Here is a 19,647-nt window from a genome sequence, read left to right on the forward strand (position 1 = left end):
GTGGAATCTCTCATTCTAGAAAACATTACAACCTAGAAGACTCTCAAAGATTTTTTGGGGAGGATGGGACCCACAGGGCAACAGACTTCGCCACCCACCCACCCTCCAACCAAGTGAGGAATACAAAGAGCAGTCATCATACACATGCTTAACAACCGGTGTAAAAATGTCTTTTACCGGCAGCAAGAAGATTGAAGACCTTTTGAGAATTGAGAGGGCAAGTGTATTATTGTTTACAGATTTTACACAGGCGATGCAGAGGCAGCGGGGAGTCGTTGACGGGGTAAAAAGAGAGTTGAGAAAACAGAACATTAAACATATGATCCTATTCCTGCATGGTTGGGAGAGAGGTAAAACAGTGGTACTTCACCTTCCCTGTTGATGGATGGTACTGGCTAAAGGGCTGGGATAGAGGGGTCCCAACAGGAGTCCCACAGTAGGCTTCCGAGAAGGCGCAGAAAAAAAGACAACCAGGGGTGTCATCAGCCCCCCTCTTTAGCAGCTACAGCAGGGGTGGAGTTCATGATGGGCCTTTTTTTACTGCAACAGACAAAGACTCATAAATAATGTGAAAGGGCTGGTTTAGGGAAAGGATGGATGGATGGGTGTGTGAATGAAAGGGTGGGTGTGTGAATGAAAGGGTGGATGGGTGAGTGAAAGGGTGGGTGAATGTGTGAGTGAAAGGGTGGGTGGATAGCTGAATGAATGAGTGAAAGGATGGAAGGAAGGATGAATGTCTGAAAGAATGGATAGGTGACTGAAAGAGAGTATGGATGGATGAAAGGGTGAAAGCATGAATGGGTGGAAGGATGGATGAAGGATGGAAAAGTGACAGAATGGCTGGATTAGTGCATAGATGATTGAATGGATGAAAAGGTGAAAGGATACATGAAAGAATGGATAGATGAAAGTAAGGGTGGATGGATGAAAGTGTCAATGAATGGTTGAGTGAAAGGATGATGTGAAAGGATGGATGGATGAGTGAAAAGATGGATGGATGGGAGGGTGGAGTGAAAGTGTGGATGGATGGATGAAATGAAAGGGTGGGTTAATGGATGAGTGAAAGGATGGAGATTTGGTGTTGTGAACCCCCAACTTTAGCATCTACAGTTGATGTGGAATTCTTTCTTGAAGGGCCTCTTCTGTCTGCAACTTGGCAGACAAAGGTGAATGAGTGAATGAAAGGGTGGATGGATGTGTAAGGGATGGATGGCGGATGGATGGATGAGTGAAAAGATGGATGTAAGGATGGATGAGTGAAAGAATGGATGAATGAGTGAAAGGGATGGTTGATGGATGGAATAAAGAATGGATGGATGAGTAAAAGGGTGGATGGATGAGAGAAAGGATGGATGAGTGATTGAGTGAAAGGATTGTTGGCTGACTGAAAGGGGGTGATGGATGGATGAGGAGAGGATAGATGAACTAGTGAAAGGATGGATAGCTGAGTGAAAGGCAGGGTGGATGGATTGGATGAGTAAAAGGGTGAATAGGTGGATGTGAAAGGATGGATGGATGATGAGTGAAAGAATGGCTGGAAGAGTGAAAGGGAGTGTGGATGGCTGGATGAGTGAGAGGGAGTGTGGGTGGCTAGAGGAGTGAAAGGGAGGGTGGATGGATGGATGAGTGAAAGAGACAATGGATGGAGGATGGATGAGTGAAAGGGTGGATAGATAATGAGAGAAAGGATGGATGAATGAGTGATTGAAAGGATGGATGGCTGACTGAAAGGAAGGATGGATGATGAGAGGATGGATGAGTAAACGGATGGATAGCTGAGTGAAAGGGAGGGCAGATGGATGGATGGGATGAGTGAAAGGGAGGATGGACGGATGTATGGAGTGGCAGGATGGATGGATGAAGCAAAATGAAGGGTGGATGAGTGTAAGAGTGGATGGATGGATACGTGAAGCAATGGATGGATGAGTGAAAGAGATGGACAGATGAGTGCAATCGTGGATGGAAGAGTGAGTGGATTGATGAGTGAAAAGGTAAATGGATGGATGGATGATTCGATGAGTAAAAGATTGGAAGGATGGGTGAAATGTGGATGGATGAGTGAAAGGAAGGATGGATGGAGTGAAAGGGTGCATGGATAGATGGATGGAATGAAAGAGAGGATGGATGAATGACTGAAAGGATGGAAGGATGAAGGAAAGTATGGATGGAGAGATGGATGAGTGAAAAGGTGGGTGGATGGATAGATACAAAGATGGATGATGGATAGGTTTGATGTATAGGTCTGGAGATGGATAGATAGGTTTGGATATGGATTAGCTGACGCACAGAATGCTGAAAGACTGAATGGTAGATAAAAGAATGAATGGATGACAGAATGTAAAGGTGAAATTGTGGATATCAGCAGGTGGATGAAAGGGTGAATGTATAGATACTTGGATGGAAGACACAAGAGAGCTTTTCTGGGGAGGGTTGTGATGACTTTTTGTTTGCCTGGTGCCATAAGAGCTTTGGTTTGAAGTGGGGGGTATTTAAATTTTCTGACTACTACCTTGAAGATGACAATTACCAAATGCAGGCTAAGTTGTATGAGAACAGAAAAAACAACCTCTGTCGCATGAATCAGAGCAACAGGTGGGAGAGATTTTGTCCGAGAACCTCAATGAGGGTTACATATGTTTCTGGGAGATGCTGAAAACTTGTATGGAAACATTGGACAACGTTCACCTGACTAACAATTACTTTTATTTTCTACAATTCAGAATATGGGTTACCCAAGATTGTAAAAGGGCTGTCCTTCACATACCTGTACTTTAGACTTCAGGCAACTTGAACACTCGGCATTTCTGATTTGATGTTAGAGCAACAGACATGTGGCGCACTGGAGCGGAGGCCAGTTTTCAATGTGATGCATGGCAGTGAGGGGTGTGAGGATGTTGAGTAGGATTTGGTGGGGCAACCAAGCAGTGGCATGGGTTGGATGGTAACCAGTAAGTGGCGATGTGAGGAAGAGTGCTAATAACATTCTTTCCTGGAATGTGAATAGGCTGGGAGACAAGATAAACAAGCATTTGCAATGCAATAGGTCTTGCATTTACACAAGTTTAAGCTCTTAGTATTGTAAATGACATGCCCTTCATTTATGTTTTAAAAAGGAAAACAAAAATAAAAAGCAGTCATTTGCAAGGTCAATAGCTCAAACTCGCGTAAATGCGAGACCTATTGCATTGCAAATGCTTGTTCTGTTTTATCCTTGCTTCTAATACTCCACCACCATCTGTACCCATCAGACATCCCGTTTTTAGATATCCTCTGGACTTACATTTGACAGTCTCAGGTCTACAGACCCAAATCTTGACTGTTGGAACTTTGCATTAATTGCCTTGCACACCAATTAGTAATATGCGTTCGCATTAAAATAACCATCTATGTTGGGTGGATGTGTGCGCCCTCTCATATGTGGTTTGTGTGTGGCATTGAAGACGGAACTTGAAACATGAATTTATATATGTCTCAGATTATTTATTTTAAAATGTACATGGGTTATTGAAGAAGTAAACACAAAGCAGTTACTAAACCTGGATGCAGCTGCAGTGATTAAACAGAATAACGCGTTAAAAAGCAGGACGCCGTGCACCGTGCCAGGAAGCGCTTTGCCTCGTATTGCTTGGAACTCTGTTGAAAGGTGTGTAAACTAATGTCTCGGAGAGCTGTAATAATGAGCAGCGCAGCGCGGTGATTGATGGCCACTACCTCGACAGCTCGAGTGCTAACATCCCAGGGCATCTGATCACAGCATTAGTAAACTGACAGCTCAGCAGTTAGGGCATTATCGTAATGTATCCTGCGTTTGTTGTCACCTGCGCTGGCAGAGGGTGCTTCTAATGATCGGATAAGTATTTTGTTTGTTTGTACTGCCTTCTTTTCATTTGGCTAATGCCCCTTCATTAGATTCGGCCTGGTAAATGAGAGTAATTAAGTGCCTCCTATAGTTCAGATGCAAACATTAAATTGCAGAGTAGCTGCATGTTATGTTGTGTCATTCATCTCTATTAATCGGAGAATTACCCAGATGAAGAAAACGTGTTGTGTATTTTTTTGGCTGTTGTTCCAGGGCTGTAATGTATATTGTTTCTAGATGAAGTGAGCGTCAAGTGTTGTTTATAGTGACTGGCATATTGCTAGGTTGGAATTTGCATTGAATTGTATTTTAAGTAAACATAAGATCATCGCATCGTTTTTCCAGAGTGTTTCCATCATCTAGCGTGAATCTGGTAGCGGCTTGTTATTGGAGGGCTGTCCGTTTATGCGCATTTAATGGCGGAGTCGCCATGCGCGTCATTGTTTCTCAGCACGAAACCACAGCATTGCTGCGTAATTCGTCGTTGTTCCGTGAGCTCCAGCGCTGGGTTTCTGAGCCATCCGTTTTCTCGTGTTATTACCATTTAATCACATCTTGTAACACTCCATTGCAAACAAGCAGTATGCGCTGCCCACCCCTCCCGCACACCGGCTGGCTTTTTGTTTGTCTTGCACATGCGCCGCTGCCATGTTTAGGACAGGCAGCGATGCGCAAGACAAACAAAAAGTCCGAACAGTGCGGACTAAAACTGTAGTTGGTGGCCGCTGCTTCCAGACTACACGGAAGTCAGTTGGGCCACTGAAAAACAAGGTAAGAAACAGTACGGCAACACTAAGCCAATGGCAAGCAGCAGGAAAAACTACCGGCTGCTTGCCAACATGTAGAGATTACTTTAGGTCTCGCTGAGACAGAGCATGCGCTGCCAAGGCGAGACCTAAAAAGGGAAGGAGCGCTCATGCAGGTTATCTGTAGACAATCCAGATGTGGTTTAACTGCATGTAATGCATATTAGTAGTACCAAATATCACTGTCTGGACATAGAGGTGGTTGTGCCCTAATCTTCCACGCCAGATTCACTACTAGTTAAGGACAGCAACAACCTTGGAGAGGAAAACTGAACCCTTTATTGGAGGCAATACAGGAGCTGAACTACAAGGATATTATGCTATTGCCTGATGAAGTCCCTGAGTGGGATAAGACGCATTGGCTCAGCTGTTTCTTTTACACTGGATTTTCAATAAAGTCGTTTTTTTAACTTAATTGGGGGACTGATGGTGAATCCTACTGTGCTGTAAACTTCACTGTGCTATTTGCCTCTCCTGTGCAATCTGCATGCAAATACCTTTGCGATCTTCAAAACAAGGAATTGTGAATTGAAGAAAACAGTTGGAACTTGTACTGTTCAATACCGATGGACTAAATACAAGAGACATTTTTTAGTGCTGGTACTTTTATAGGAGTGGTGATTGTATTGAAGTAAATAGGAAGTATGCCTGATATTTAGGAACTGACTAAGTGCTCCCTCTTGTATGATCTATTTCTGCTTACATTTGTGAGTTTAGTGGCAGTTGGATTCTCAAGAGGTGAGCAACATAAAATTCCAAATGTGGAATAAGAGTAGTGTTAGTACCTCAAGTCATCATACATGTTTAGTAGCCTTCAAAACATGGGAATCAGATTATCCATCCTGCCTTTGGCTAGATTAATTTAATTTTTTTTAAATGATGAAGGAGGTAAGAGTGAATGAAAAGATGCATGAAACAAAGATGCACTTGTCACAATTAATCTTCGATCTAGTGTGAGAACCACTGTCATATTGGATTAGATGGGATCTGCTGTTTAAAGGAATTCAGTAGAATAGTGCACATCATAACATAATATCCCTAAATGCAGTTGATAGTCTCCTTTATGTGGTGGACCCCAGGTACTCTGTATATAGACCGATGCATATAACAGGGGAGTTTGGTAGGTTTTCGGGATTTAAAATCAAGTGGTCTAAATCAGTCCTATTCCAATTACATCCTGCATGGCATCTAATCCCTTTCCAGTCTAAAAACATAAAACATTACATATTTGGGCATTTAGATGACAAGAGGTAAAGAATTGATTGAACTGAAACGTTGGAAAACACTGAAATTTTTTAAAGCAGTGTGATAGATTGGGGGAGGGCATTTTCCCTAATGGGTAGCGTGTCATTTTATAAAATATTAACCCTCCCGGCCTTTTGCATATATTAGAAAATATCACATTGGGTGCAAGAGGTCGTCTTTAAAAAGACAGATGAGACACTGCACTCATTTCTGAGGAATGGTGGTGCACCTAGAATATCACTCATGACTATCGGAGATGGGGGGATGGAGGCATAATGCCATTGGGTTGAGCAGCTATTATTGGCTCACTCAGATGCTGGAGGTGAAGTAGTGGGAGTCTTGGCCACAGCAGGAAACCTCCTTTAGAAAAAAATTGTCATGCATTGAGATAAGGAATTTCCAGCAGCGTGGTATGGTAGAAGGGATGTGCATCGGCTTCAGCAACATCAGACTCACCCAGCTCGTCACAGAACACACACTGGACCCCAACTTCATCAAAAGCAACAGCATCAAATACAACTCCACCACACAGCTCGCATGGAGCGCCCACTCCATCAGCCACTTCCAAATCAATACACCTCAAGTCAACACCCCTAACGTTTTCAGCACTCCAAGCCTCAGCTGGGCCATATTCACAGAAGCAGACTGGCTCAGCGCCCTCAACACTTATCAGCTTAGCCCCACAGACAACTTTGACAAGGACATCAACAACTGGATCAAGAACTACGTGGACTCCCAGGCACCCATCTAACCCAACAAGCATAGTAGATCAAACAAGCAGGCAAGCTGGTACACAGAAGACCTTCGAGACACCAAAGAACACTGTAAACAGCTAGAAAAGAAATGGAGAGCTACCCGTGACACCACTGACAGAACTATCTACGAGGCTGTGCTCAGACGCTATCACCTGTAAATTAGAGATACTAAGAAAAAAGCACTAGTGAACCGCATCGAAGGAAGCTCCAACAGCTGCAAGGAGATCTTTTCGATCGTCAAGGATTTCACTTCATGCTCAGTTCATGTCAACAACATTACTGCCTCCCAACAACTCTGCGACAACCTATTTAATTTAACTTCTTCCACAGCAAAATAGCAAATATCTTCAGCAACTTCACACACCAACCCAACCCCAGGAAACTCATTTCCAACCTACCCACCACCAGCCAAGATGGCCACCTGACCGAATCGTCAACCCCCACCAGAAACGACACAGCGACAATTATGCAGACCATTCACTCAGGTGCCCCATGTCCCCACCACATCTACAACATGGGAACATCACCAATCAGCACCACATCAACACCTCCATCACGTCCGCCACTTTCTTAGATGAATGGAAACTTGCAGAAAACAACACCCTCCTCAAGAAGCCCACAGCCGGCCTCAATCAACTGAGCAACTTCTGACCCATATCCCAGTCCCTTATCCAGGCAAAGTGACGGAAAAGGCCTTTAACAAGCAGCCCACGAACCACACCGAACTTCACCATCTTCTAGACAACACACAACCAGGATTCAGAAAGAACCACAACACTCATTGTGGCCACCGGCAACATTCGAAACACCCTGAACCGAGGAAAAACAGCAGCCCTCATCCTGCTCAACCTCCCCGCGGCCTTCGACACTGTCTCCCACAACACTCTCATCAGAAGTCTCCACCAGATTGGCTTACAAGGACCTGCTCTCACATGGATCTGTGCCTCCTCACAGGAGGAACCCAAAGGGTCAGGCTGCCACCCTTCACATCAGAGACCAAGAAACTGATATGTGGTGTCCCCAATTGATCATCCCTCAACCCCAACCTTTTCAACATGTACAAGACACCACTTGCCAACATCATCCGATCACAAGACATCACCATCATCTCCTACGCTGATGACACTCAACTCTTCCTCTCCCTGACGGACAAGACAAACACCACAAGAACCAACTTCACCAAATGCATGACCATGGTAGCAGACTGGATGCTAAACAACTGCCTGACACTCAACTCCGACAAGACGGAAGTACTGGCCTTCGGCAACAAGATCTCGCCATGGGACTCCACCTGGTGGCCACCAGAGCAAGAACCAACACCCACACCTGCAGACCATGCAAGAAATCTAAGAATCATCTTTCTTAGATGACAAGCTCAACATAAGGGCTCAAGTCAACAAAGTGTCCACCTCCTGCTTCCAAATCCTTGTTGCGAAAGATCTTGCCTCAGAACACCAGGTAGACCCTCACACAAGCACTCATCACCAGCAGGCTGAACTACGGCAACACTCGCTACACCGGAATCTCCAAACAACTCCTACACAGACTCCAGATCATCCAGAACGCAGCAGCAAGACTCGTATTTGACCTCTCACAACGCACTACATCAAACTGCACCTCATGAAGCTCCACTGGCTCCTCATTCACATGCACAGTAAATTCAAACTTCTCACACACATATAAAGCCCTATACATCACAGAACTAGAATACCTGAACAGCTGCATACACTTACACCAACCTACCAGACACCTACCCTCTGCCTCACTCTCACACACTCCCCACACCCGCAAAAGCAAAAAAAGAGGTCACTAATTCTTCTATATCGCACCCAAGACAAGGAACGATCTCCTTCAACACCAGACCCACCTCCTAACCTCTTGAGTTCTGCCAGAAGCTGAAGAGCTTGCTCTTCATATAAGCACCTTGGGAACAAACACCAAGCCCAAGTGCCTGGATAGCCTCATGGGTATTGGTGCACTATACATATCAACATAACACAGCATAACTGATCCAACTCTGATTGGTAAATAAAAATAAGAAAAAAACACATCATTTTGCAGGCAAGTGCATGCAAATTAATCACGCCACTGGCAATCGCTCAGGTCGTATCCCAATCTGTCGTTTTTCGCCCGCCATGCCACCTCAGTTGGGACCGAGCCATAATTAAATCAGTCTTGACCCTGTTTGTCATGGGAACAGTCCAGCCTGAACTGCCAGGCCCTCCCTGAACAGGAACACAAGCAACCCAGGGACAGGTTTTGCCCTAGTTTGTTTCCAGTGACACAGTGTGCACAGGACCCACGTCTGGGTAGACCCGTGCCTATACCTGGTAAAAAAAAAGTCCAGTCCTGGATTGCTTGTGTTCAGGTTCAGGGAAGCCCTGGCCTGGCAGATCAGGCTAGACTGTTCCCTTGCGGAACAGGGTCAAGACTGGTTTGCATATGGCTGGTTCCAAACTGCATTTATTAAATGACAGGTTTGCACCAATAAAAATGTGTTTAGACTTAAAGGGCATTACTGAAAATAAGGTGGCAGGTTGATTGGCCCAAATTTGGAAACATTTGACACTCAAACACTGGCGATGGCAGCAGCATGATTTTTTATAGGAGCAGTTTGGTGGTCCTCTAGACAACCAATTAAAATGGCCTTATTTAACCACAACCCGAAGTTGAATAAACGGCTCTTTCCCGTCTACGTTGAACGAAAAGGCACGACAAGAGAGGGAACATACAAGACGGCCGTTTGCGATTGTTTGTGATGTGTTAATTATATTTCCTTCGAGGATTTGAATTATGGAATTGTGGATATTTTAACAAGGCATACACACACACTCCACATACAAATTACAGACATCTTGTCCTTTTACTCCAAAGTTGTTATGGATATATTTTCAATGTTGTCTTTAAAGAAAATCAATGTACATATAAGTTTTTTCGGCAGTAAAATCGCTAAAGAGTACACCCAAGTATTAACGTCTAAAGAAAGTTCAGATGCGTCGATTTAAATAGCTGAAAAAGAGTAAATCTCCGCCCTAAAGAAGATTTGAAATTTATATTGAGGGCGACTCATAAAAGATGGAAAGAAAGTTGGTGGTAGCTCGTTTGAAATCTCCGACCTCCATCCTGCACCAGGGACAGTTCTGCGAACTATTGTAAATAAAAGAGCACCAGGTGTTCAGTGATTGAAGAATAAGGCCTACTTAGCACCATTGCTGCTCCCCTCACCAGAGGCCCCTTGAAGGGGCGACGCCCTCCGCCCCGCCTCACCTGAGCATCGCTGCTCCAGGAAATCCAGCACTGGCGCGGCCCATAGGGGGCTACGCAGGAATCCGAAGACGCTCTCTACCACCCATTCTTCAATATCCGCCATGGTGGTTACTCCAAGGACCGGGCGCTGCCCTGCAGCTCGTAAGAGGCGCAGGGACAGGAGGTAAACAAATCCCACACGCGCCTCTGCTCACAACCACTCCAGCCCAATTGGACTGCAAACGCTTGATTGGGTCGCTACGGCAACGGACGTCATCGAAGGGTTCTCGCGTCACCGAAACGGTTTATTGGCTGAGAGAGTGCAGACTGCAGAGCATCAAGTATTAATACAGCGCATGCGCGAGTCTACTCTACGGCTACATTATTTCAAGTTTTGACTTGCACGCTGGAGTTGCTTTCAGGGGGTGTTTGTGGTGTCTAGAGTAGACGATATTTGTGTACAACATTATTTTACGGCTTAAGGGTAGCTTTAACCAGGGTTTGGAGAATCGGCATTGTGCGAAGCGTCTCGGGCTTTGCGCTACGTGTGACTTGTTCACCTCTATTTTCGAATCTGAAAATCTTTCAAATTAGAAAAAAATGGACGCTTGCTAGCATTGGCACTAATGGATCCTGACTGTACTGCAGATTTTAGGTTAGGACTGGAGGCTGAGGGAGGGCTTCTGCTCTGCTGTTGGCTGGGAATGGCGCAACTGTCTCTTAATGATAGGCATTTATATGTATGTAATTACATCCTAACCATTAAGTATATCTCTTACGAATAAGTATTTATTCGTAGCCTAAAGGAATCAGTTTCAATTGCTATATATTGGCAAACCATTGGGGAACAAACTTGGAATAAAAAAAAAAATATCCCTTAAAGGTTACTTACATACATCACATGGATGGGGATGCATAACACACTAAAATATAAGATTAGTATATTAATCTTTTTATATTTATTTTATTTATAAAGTTTTATATAGCGTAAAGATGACCTGTGAGGGTATCAGAGCACTTTACAGATGATCGGAACATAAAGGAAAACAGGCACGCAAACGATAATATAATCATGGAAGGTAAAAACTGTGTAGGTCCACAACCTGAGGAGGGTAATACCCAGGGCTCTATTCGGGGGTACACAGCATCCACCTACTCTTTTTACAGGGTGGATGCCGCACCCCCTGCTAAGAAGTATGGTCCCACAGAAATATGTTGAACTTTTCCCTGAGTAATTTTGAAACACCGGGACACATTCATCAGCTCCTGCACGTTGTCTGCTTTCGATTCCCAGCAGCAACGTGCAGGCAGAGAGGGGGCTTTCCCCCCCCCCCACCTCCAGCTGGGCAACGATAAAGACAGAGGTTACGGGGCCTGGGCCTCCTTTTTATCGAGTATGTGACTGGAGGCCTCTTGGAACCTCGCAAATGCACCGGCCAGAAAACAAAAGCGCATAGCTTGTTATCTCTTCACAGGTACTTAAGAGATGCATGCTTTTTACTTTATTGTACATATGTGCATGCACTGTAAGAATGTCAGATGGGTTGGTCTGTCTCAGTAGTTACACAAATAACAATTTAAATAGCACTATTTAATTTCTTTTAGAGCGCTACTCATCCCAATGCAGATTGTTAGAACATTTTAAATTCTTTAATTAAAGACAAGGGAACCCTATAAGGTAACCAATGCCCTAGGGTATCGATTTTGAGGAAGACAGTGGTCCTTGTGGAAGGAAAAATAAGGAACAAGAAATAAATATAGAACTAAATCAATTCTATATATTTGCTATCCAGCCGGATAGTGCAGTTTAATAAGAGTTATTGAATACTGTCAAAGGACGAACGTAATAAACAGTGGGATACAGTCTTGTATCCGAAAATCCCAAAGATACAAAAAGAGTGACAAAGTGACAGTTTACAGAAAACAAAACAATCAGGCGAAACAGAGAGGGTTGCTTCTTCTCAAATGTAAAAGATAAGACAAGCATGATAAGTAGCGACAGCCGTTACACATAGTCATAGAATTGTTTGTGTGCACAGTGTTTTAGAGGTCGACGACGTTTCGATCCCATTTACAAAATCACTGGGATCATCATCAGGACAGTAATACTGTTGGCCTGAACAATTTAAGTATAGAAAACTTAATGAGCCTTTGGAAAAGGGTGTTTCCGGAGGTTTTGAGAAGACCGCACGGGTCTCTGTAGAGCGGGCCCTTTCAAGAAGATAAGTGGGGCCGTGCCTATGGCGTTTGTAATCCTGGCCCTGATTATAGTATTAATTGTGGGGCACTATTGAGAGCGGGAACGGAACAATGCCATTGGGTTGAACGGTTGAATCGGTGCCGGAAGGCGGGGTGTCCAAGGAAATCGGATTCAACCGTTCAACCCAACGGCATTGTTCCGTTCCCGCTCTCAATAGTGCCCCACGATTAATACTATAATTTATTAAAAATAGGGGTCGAAGTACTTACTCAACCAATTTATTAGGAAGTCTTCTCCCCTAATTAAAAAACTCTGAGGTTGAGTGTTACTAACTTAGGGTTATCGACTAGGTTATATACACTGCCTCAGTCAGGTCGACATGTTTCTCGCTCCATTAGAGAAATACTCTGGCGATTCCTCAGGACCAAAAGATGTTTTCTATCTACATCTAAAATTCTACATTATATCTTAGTAAACAGTGAGCATTCTCAGTCACAGTTGTAGTGTTACCTGCAGCTCGGTCTACCTGTAAGGGGATAAAGGCCAAGGAGGTTAAAGAATGCATGGTACAGTCACTGTGTATTGACATTAAATATCTCGTGAACAATTGAGTGCAAATGTGGTGAAAGTGCACTCTAAACGTGAAGGGTGGTAAAAAACTAGGTGAATCTGAACCCTGTGAAGTGACTTCTACTATACGTGGTGAAGGTGAAATTTAAATTAATAAAGGGACTTACCCTAACAATTCCTAAGGATAGTCCACTGCAGTTCCTGGTAGATAAACGCAAGGAGTTCCTCGCGTTCTGTAATTATATAGGGAGAAAGCTAGAGGAACGGGGGTGGTTAAAAATGACATACTCCAGGGTTGTAATAACCCCTTCTCTTACTGCCGAAGTTACATCATAAAACTGACAAGTGTGGTTAAAAACAGGTTATTCCTGAGTTAAAATAATCCCTTCTCTGATTTCGTAAAGGCATTGATAGATCATGATCTACAGAGAGCTACAGTCGGTGAGGGCTATAACAAGAACCCCTATATCTGGAGATGGTGCTGTCCCTAGTCTCTTACTCAATAAATACATTCAGTAGATGTCGAAGTGGCCATCTCAAGCGCTCTTGTCAGGGTAGTTGTGTGCTGTGATTACATTTGTCAAATACATGATAAGACACAACATAGATTAGGTTAGCGTTAAATGGTATCCCATTAAAGACTGACTCTGACAGTCAAAGCTATCCTCCGTTGATGTAAAACCTAGAAATGAATATCACCCACATAGTAAATATATAAACTTTGAAGGGGCCGCGGTAAATCAGCGAGTAGCGCCTTAGTTAAAAACTAAACCATACCATGGGCTCAACACTGTCAGGTTCCTGTCTATTTACTGACACGCCGGATCCCAGTTTCCAAAATGTATTCACCCAATGCACAACCTAATTTTGGAGAGTTAAGGATCAACAAGTAAGAATTCGTCTACTTACTGACACGCCGAGTCCGTGTCTCGTAAACACCTACCCCGTTCTACCAGGACTGGGTGGCGATATGCCGAGTCTCGTTTCGGTATTTGAAGGCGGCGTTTAGTTAGATTCAGACCCGGAAGTGAAAGGGACACTAGAGATTGCATCGCTCCATTGCGACCGGTGGTGAATCCGGTCGCCATCTTGAGTGAGGGGGGATTGATTTTATTTGGTGTCGTATAGAAGCTCGTGAAATGCAACGGTTCTTATTTTAAATCGATTGTAGTTGCATGTACACATGGAGGCCGTCGCCCCAAGGAACAGGGTATATTCTGCGAGTCTGCGTGATTATATTTGGTGTTATCGTGACGCTCGTGAAATGCAACTGTTCTTATTATAAGTCGATTGTTGTTGCATATACACATAGAGGCAGTCACCCCAAGGAACAGAATCTATTTTGTGGGTCTGTATGATTCACTCTATTTATTTCTTTCAGGGTCTCCAATTGAAAAACACTCTATTGTCCACTCAAGCATATACATCAGTATCGGAGAGTGCAGTTTTCAAGGATTAGTATTAGTACAAGGGTGGTGTTGTTCATGGAGGTTTGATGGAGGCCCAAGGAATGGCGTCATTTAATCCTGTCACATGAGTGCCCAATCTAAACACCCACCTCTGTTCTTTGGCAAGCAAAGCTTCCTTGGTGATATTGGAAAACGATTCTAATATGAGCCAGGTAAATGACTCTGGAGGATGTCCCTTTTCTAGAAAGTGTGTACACATTCTAGTGTTGATTTTTTTGCAGCGAAAATTGCTGCGATGTTCAGTCATGCGTGTTTTAATAGGGCGGGTGGTCATGCCAACGTATTGTAATCTACAGGGGCATGTAATCAGATATATGCAATTGGCTGTGTTGCAATTAGTGTGGCGACGTAGCTCCCATTTAAAGTTATTGTCAAAGAGGACAGACTTGTGTGTTGTAGTCATGGGGCATACCGAACATGAGCCACAGGGGTAATGTCCGGTTACAGGTGGCAAATCCCATAATTGTCTTTGGAGTGGTTGCCCCTGTAGACGTGGACGAGTGTGAATCAAGGTGTCCTTCAAGTTTTTTGTGCGTTTAAATGAAAATCTAGGGGTTTCAAGTTGCATAGTGCCTGTGTTCTAAATGTTCCAATGTTTTTTGATTGTCTTGGTGATCTGATTTGACAATGGGGTAAATGATGTGACACACGTCAGGATCTCAGTTGGAGCTGTTATTTTGGGTTCCAACAGGGCTTCTCGATTGTTATTTCGGGCTCTCTTGTTGGCTAGGGCTATCTGTTTGGCAGGATAGTTGCGTGCCCGTAGGTTATTAGCCAATTTCTTCGCTTCTACCCTGTAGTCTGATAAGTCACTGCAATTTCGTCTTACCCTGAGGAACTGTCCAATGGGTAAATTATCCCTCAGGCTGCGGGGATGATGACTTGTGTATAATAACAGACTATTGCGGTCTGTTGGTTTTTTATACAAGGAGGTTGATAATGTGCCCCTGTGCAAACTGATGTTTAGATCTAGAAAAGGAATGGTGTTATTAGACACTGTCTGCGAAAACTTGAGGTGTGGGTCAAGGGTATTGATCCAATCACAAAATTCAGTGCAGGTCGACATATCCCCCTTCCAGAGGATGAGTATATCGTCAATGAACCTCTTCCAAAGGTATATGTCTGTATTGAATGGGTTAGAGTCATGATAAATGTAACGGGTCTCAAAATCAGACATGTACAGGCAAGCCAGACTGGGCGCAACTGTACTCCCCATGCAAGTTCCTTGTGTCTGCTTGTAGATTTGGCCTTTGAATTCAAAGAAATTCTCCGTCAATGTTAGAGTAGCACATTCCATGATAAAACTGATGGGGGTGTTGTGCTCCCAAACTTCCTGGTTCAGGACCTCTTCTACCACATTCAGAGTTGCCCTCTGTGGTATATTTGTGTACAGTGCTTGTACATCTAGGGTCACCAATAGTGTGATCTCATCCGTGGGTGGTAGTTCATTCAAGAGTCTTAGTAAATCTGAAGTGTCTTGTATATAAGACGCAGTCTTTTTAACAAGAGGTTGCAGAAAGTAGTCACAGAATTGGGACAACGGTTCTAAGACTGAGTCTATCCCTGATACGATGGGCCTACCAGGGACAGGTGAAATACCCTTGTGGATTTTCGGTAGGGTATAAAAATATGGGGTGCGTGGATTCTTCTTGACCAAAAATAAGGCTTCTTTCTTGCTAATCCAGCCTTCACTCTCAGCCGAGAAAACTAAAGCTGTGATGGTAGCAAGTAAGCTTTGGGTGGGGTTGGTGGAGACAGGAGTGTAATAAGTTCTGTCACTCAGTTGTCGTCTGCATTCCTGTTCATAATCTGATGTATCCATTATTACCGTAGCCCCACCTTTATCAGCTTGTTTTATGGTGATTGATGTGTCGTTAGACAAGTTTTTAATAGCCTCAATCTCCACTTTGGACATATTGTTGTATTGTTTAGGTTTGGTTATGTTGGCGAGGTCTTTTAATACGGCTTGTTCGAAAGTCAAGACTTCCAGTGGGATCATAGACATATTCGGAGTAAAGGAAGACTTCGTGTGTAAACCACTGTCTGTTCGTTCTGTGGTTTCAGTTCCATTGAAAAAGGATCTTAATCTGATTTTGCGAAAAAATTGTTGGATTTCGCATTGTTGTTTAAACTCATCAATCTGAGGTGTTGGTACAAAGCCCAACCCTTTCTGGAGTACTTTGTGTTCAACTTCAGTGAGATTTCTTTGAGAAAGATTGACTACTAGGTCTTCTTCCTGGTGTTGGTATGGCTCCGGGTTTCCATTGTTCTCGGAGTGTCTTCCCACTGGACTCTGGTTCCTTGTGGGGTTTGTTGATTGTTTCTTCTTCTTTGCCCGCGCCCTCTGCCCCAACCTCTGCCTAAAAAAGGCTGGTTGTATACCGGGGGGTAGAGTTGTGGCGGGCCCTGTGGTGGCATTGGATATTGTGGTTGGCCATGTAAATGCATAGGGTATTGCCAAAAGGCTGGATATTGAAAGGCAGCCGGTTGGAAGGTAGGGTAAGTTTGACGATTCCCCTTACGTGAAGTGCCATGATTGGTTGAGTCGGAGCTCGAGTTGCTGTTGCTCGAGGAGCCTCTTCTAGTAGAGTTAGAATTTGAGTCAGAGTCTCCAGAGTTGTTGGAGCTTGGGGGTACAAAATCTTCTTTTAAATAAGGATACATTTTCTCTTTATTGAAGTTGTTTACGTCTTTTTGTAATTTTTTAACCTTTTGTCTCATTAGATATTCGCGATGTTCCGCGATCTCATTATTAATTTCCGACAACTTCGATTTAAAAAGAGTCGTGGATGTCGCACTTTTCAACGTGCTTTCTGCCAATTGGATCCTAGCTAAGAGAGTATCTGCTAGTCTCTTGGCTGTCTTGATGATCAATATGAGGAGATCTCTGGTACATTTCCATGATACCTGTGACCAATCGGTCTTGAATGTTCCATCCTCTAGGAAAATACGTGGGAAGATTTTGACTATTAAACCATTAGGGGCGATGTTTGCCCTCAGGTATTCTGTCATCAGGGCGCCGTGAAGTGTGATCTTTACCCAGTCTCTCTTTAGTGAGGATAGGGACTGCCAGTCTTCCGACTGGCTCCCTGTGGCTGCCCCACCATCGGCTCCCAGGATTGAGGGGGCATTAAGTATCTCATCGACGAAATCGTCACCAAAACTTAACCCTTGGCCTTCCATTGTGGTAATGGTCTTAGTAATAGGCTTTGGTGATAGGATTCCCTCTCTGTTGTCTTGATGTTGTCAATTGTAGAGGTCAAGTCTAAGGGTTCAGGGGAACTAACAAAAAGGAGTTCTTTTTGTGATGAAAGGGGAAGAAACAATAAAACATTAAAAGTGGGGGATATGCACAGGTTAACCCACCGGGAGATGCCCCACGGATAGAAATCCGTGCATAATATATCCAAAAAATGAACAGGGGGGGCGTAAGGGCGCTTTATGAAAAGGTCCAGCTATGTGTGCCCTCAGAAAGTACAACAAAATATGACAGAGCTGTTCCTGTAGGTAGAAAGACAAGGGAAAGGAAGAGGGGAGGAATTGTGTTCACGGACAATTGAAATATTGGATATTGAGGCCCTCACACAAACTAAAGGGTATCGTAATTCATGTACCCCTTCGAATGTGTTGCATCATCATCGGGCTGCTCCTGCGTCGAGTCGGCTGGTGCAATACCCGACGGGCTCTTTTTTAAGGAGCACTTTTATGGAGATCTTTTTTATCCAATGAAGCCGGTAGTTGCATGGGTGTGTGGGGCTCTAGGGTGATGTAGATGAAGTGTGTTGATTATTAAAAATAGGGGTCGAAGTACTTACTCAACCAATTTATTAGGAAGTCTTCTCCCCTAATTAAAAAACTCTGAGGTTGAGTGTTACTAACTTAGGGTTATCGACTAGGTTATATACACTGCCTCAGTCAGGTCGACATGTTTCTCGCTCCATTAGAGAAATACTCTGGCGATTCCTCAGGACCAAAAGATGTTTTCTATCTACATCTAAAATTCAACATTATATCTTAGTAAACAGTGAGCATTCTCAGTCACAGTTGTAGTGTTACCTGCAGCTCGGTCTACCTGTAAGGGGATAAAGGCCAAGGAGGTTAAAGAATGCTGGTACAGTCACTGTGTATTGACATTAAATATCTCGTGAACAATTGAGTGCAAATGTGGTGAAAGTGCACTCTAAACGTGAAGGATGGTAAAAAACTAGGTGAATCTGAACCCTGTGAAGTGACTTCTACTATACGTGGTGAAGGTGAAATTTAAATTAATAAAGGGACTTACCCTAACAATTCCTAAGGATAGTCCACTGCAGTTCCTGGTAGATAAACGCAAGGAGTTCCTCGCGTTCTGTAATTATATAGGGAGAAAGCTAGAGGAACGGGGGTGGTTAAAAATGACATACTCCAGGGTTGTAATAACCCCTTCTCTTACTGCCGAAGTTACATCATAAAACTGACAAGTGTGGTTAAAAACAGGTTATTCCTGAGTTAAAATAATCCCTTCTCTGATTTCGTAAAGGCATTGATAGATCATGATCTACAGAGAGCTACAGTCGGTGAGGGCTATAACAAGAACCCCTATATCTGGAGATGGTGCTGTCCCTAGTCTCTTACTCAATAAATACATTCAGTAGATGTCGAAGTGGCCATCTCAAGCGCTCTTGTCAGGGTAGTTGTGTGCTGTGATTACATTTGTCAAATACATGATAAGACACAACATAGATTAGGTTAGCGTTAAATGGTATCCCATTAAAGACTGACTCTGACAGTCAAAGCTATCCTCCGTTAATGTAAAACCTAGAAATGAATATCACCCACATAGTAAATATATAAACTTTGAAGGGGCCGCGGTAAATCAGCGAGTAGCGCCTTAGTTAAAAACTAAACCATACCATGGGCTCAACACTGTCAGGTTCCTGTCTATTTACTGACACGCCGGATCCCAGTTTCCAAAATGTATTCACCCAATGCACAACCTAATTTTGGAGAGTTAAGGATCAACAAGTAAGAATTCGTCTACTTACTGACACGCTGAGTCCGTGTCTCGTAAACACCTACCCCGTTCTACCAGGACTGGGTGGCGATATGCCGAGTCTCGTTTCGGTATTTGAAGGCGGAGTTTAGTTAGATTCAGACCCGGAAGTGAAAGGGACACTAGAGATTGCATCGCTCCATTGCGACCGGTGGTGAATCCGGTCGCCATCTTGAGTGAGGGGGGATTGATTTTATTTGGTGTCGTATAGAAGCTCGTGAAATGCAACGGTTCTTATTTTAAATCGATTGTAGTTGCATGTACACATGGAGGCCGTCGCCCCAAGGAACAGGGTATATTCTGCGAGTCTGCGTGATTATATTTGGTGTTATCGTGACGCTCGTGAAATGCAACTGTTCTTATTATAAGTCGATTGTTGTTGCATATACACATAGAGGCAGTCACCCCAAGGAACAGAATCTATTTTGTGGGTCTGTATGATTCACTCTATTTATTTCTTTCAGG

General features: G+C 43.7%; 1 protein-coding gene across 3 annotated transcripts in view; it reads right to left on the reverse strand.

Moving 5' to 3' along the window:
- The window catches only part of CFAP36 (cilia and flagella associated protein 36), a 537,779-nt gene extending 527,529 nt beyond the window's left edge, over positions 1–10,250 (reverse strand). Inside the window, exon 1 of one of the 3 annotated variants that reach the window (XM_085612386.1) lies at positions 9,933–10,250. In XM_085612386.1, the coding sequence (XP_085468512.1) occupies positions 9,933–10,035 (103 nt within the window). In that variant the 5' untranslated portion in view covers positions 10,036–10,250. The remainder of the gene's footprint in view (positions 1–9,932) is intronic. The other 2 variants (XM_085612387.1, XM_085612388.1) reach the window with 2 other exon arrangements.
- Between the last annotated feature and the right edge of the window lie 9,397 nt (positions 10,251–19,647).

This window comes from Triturus cristatus, chromosome 6 (assembly GCF_964204655.1).
Source record: "Triturus cristatus chromosome 6, aTriCri1.1, whole genome shotgun sequence".
Classification (NCBI taxonomy): domain Eukaryota; kingdom Metazoa; phylum Chordata; class Amphibia; order Caudata; family Salamandridae; genus Triturus; species Triturus cristatus.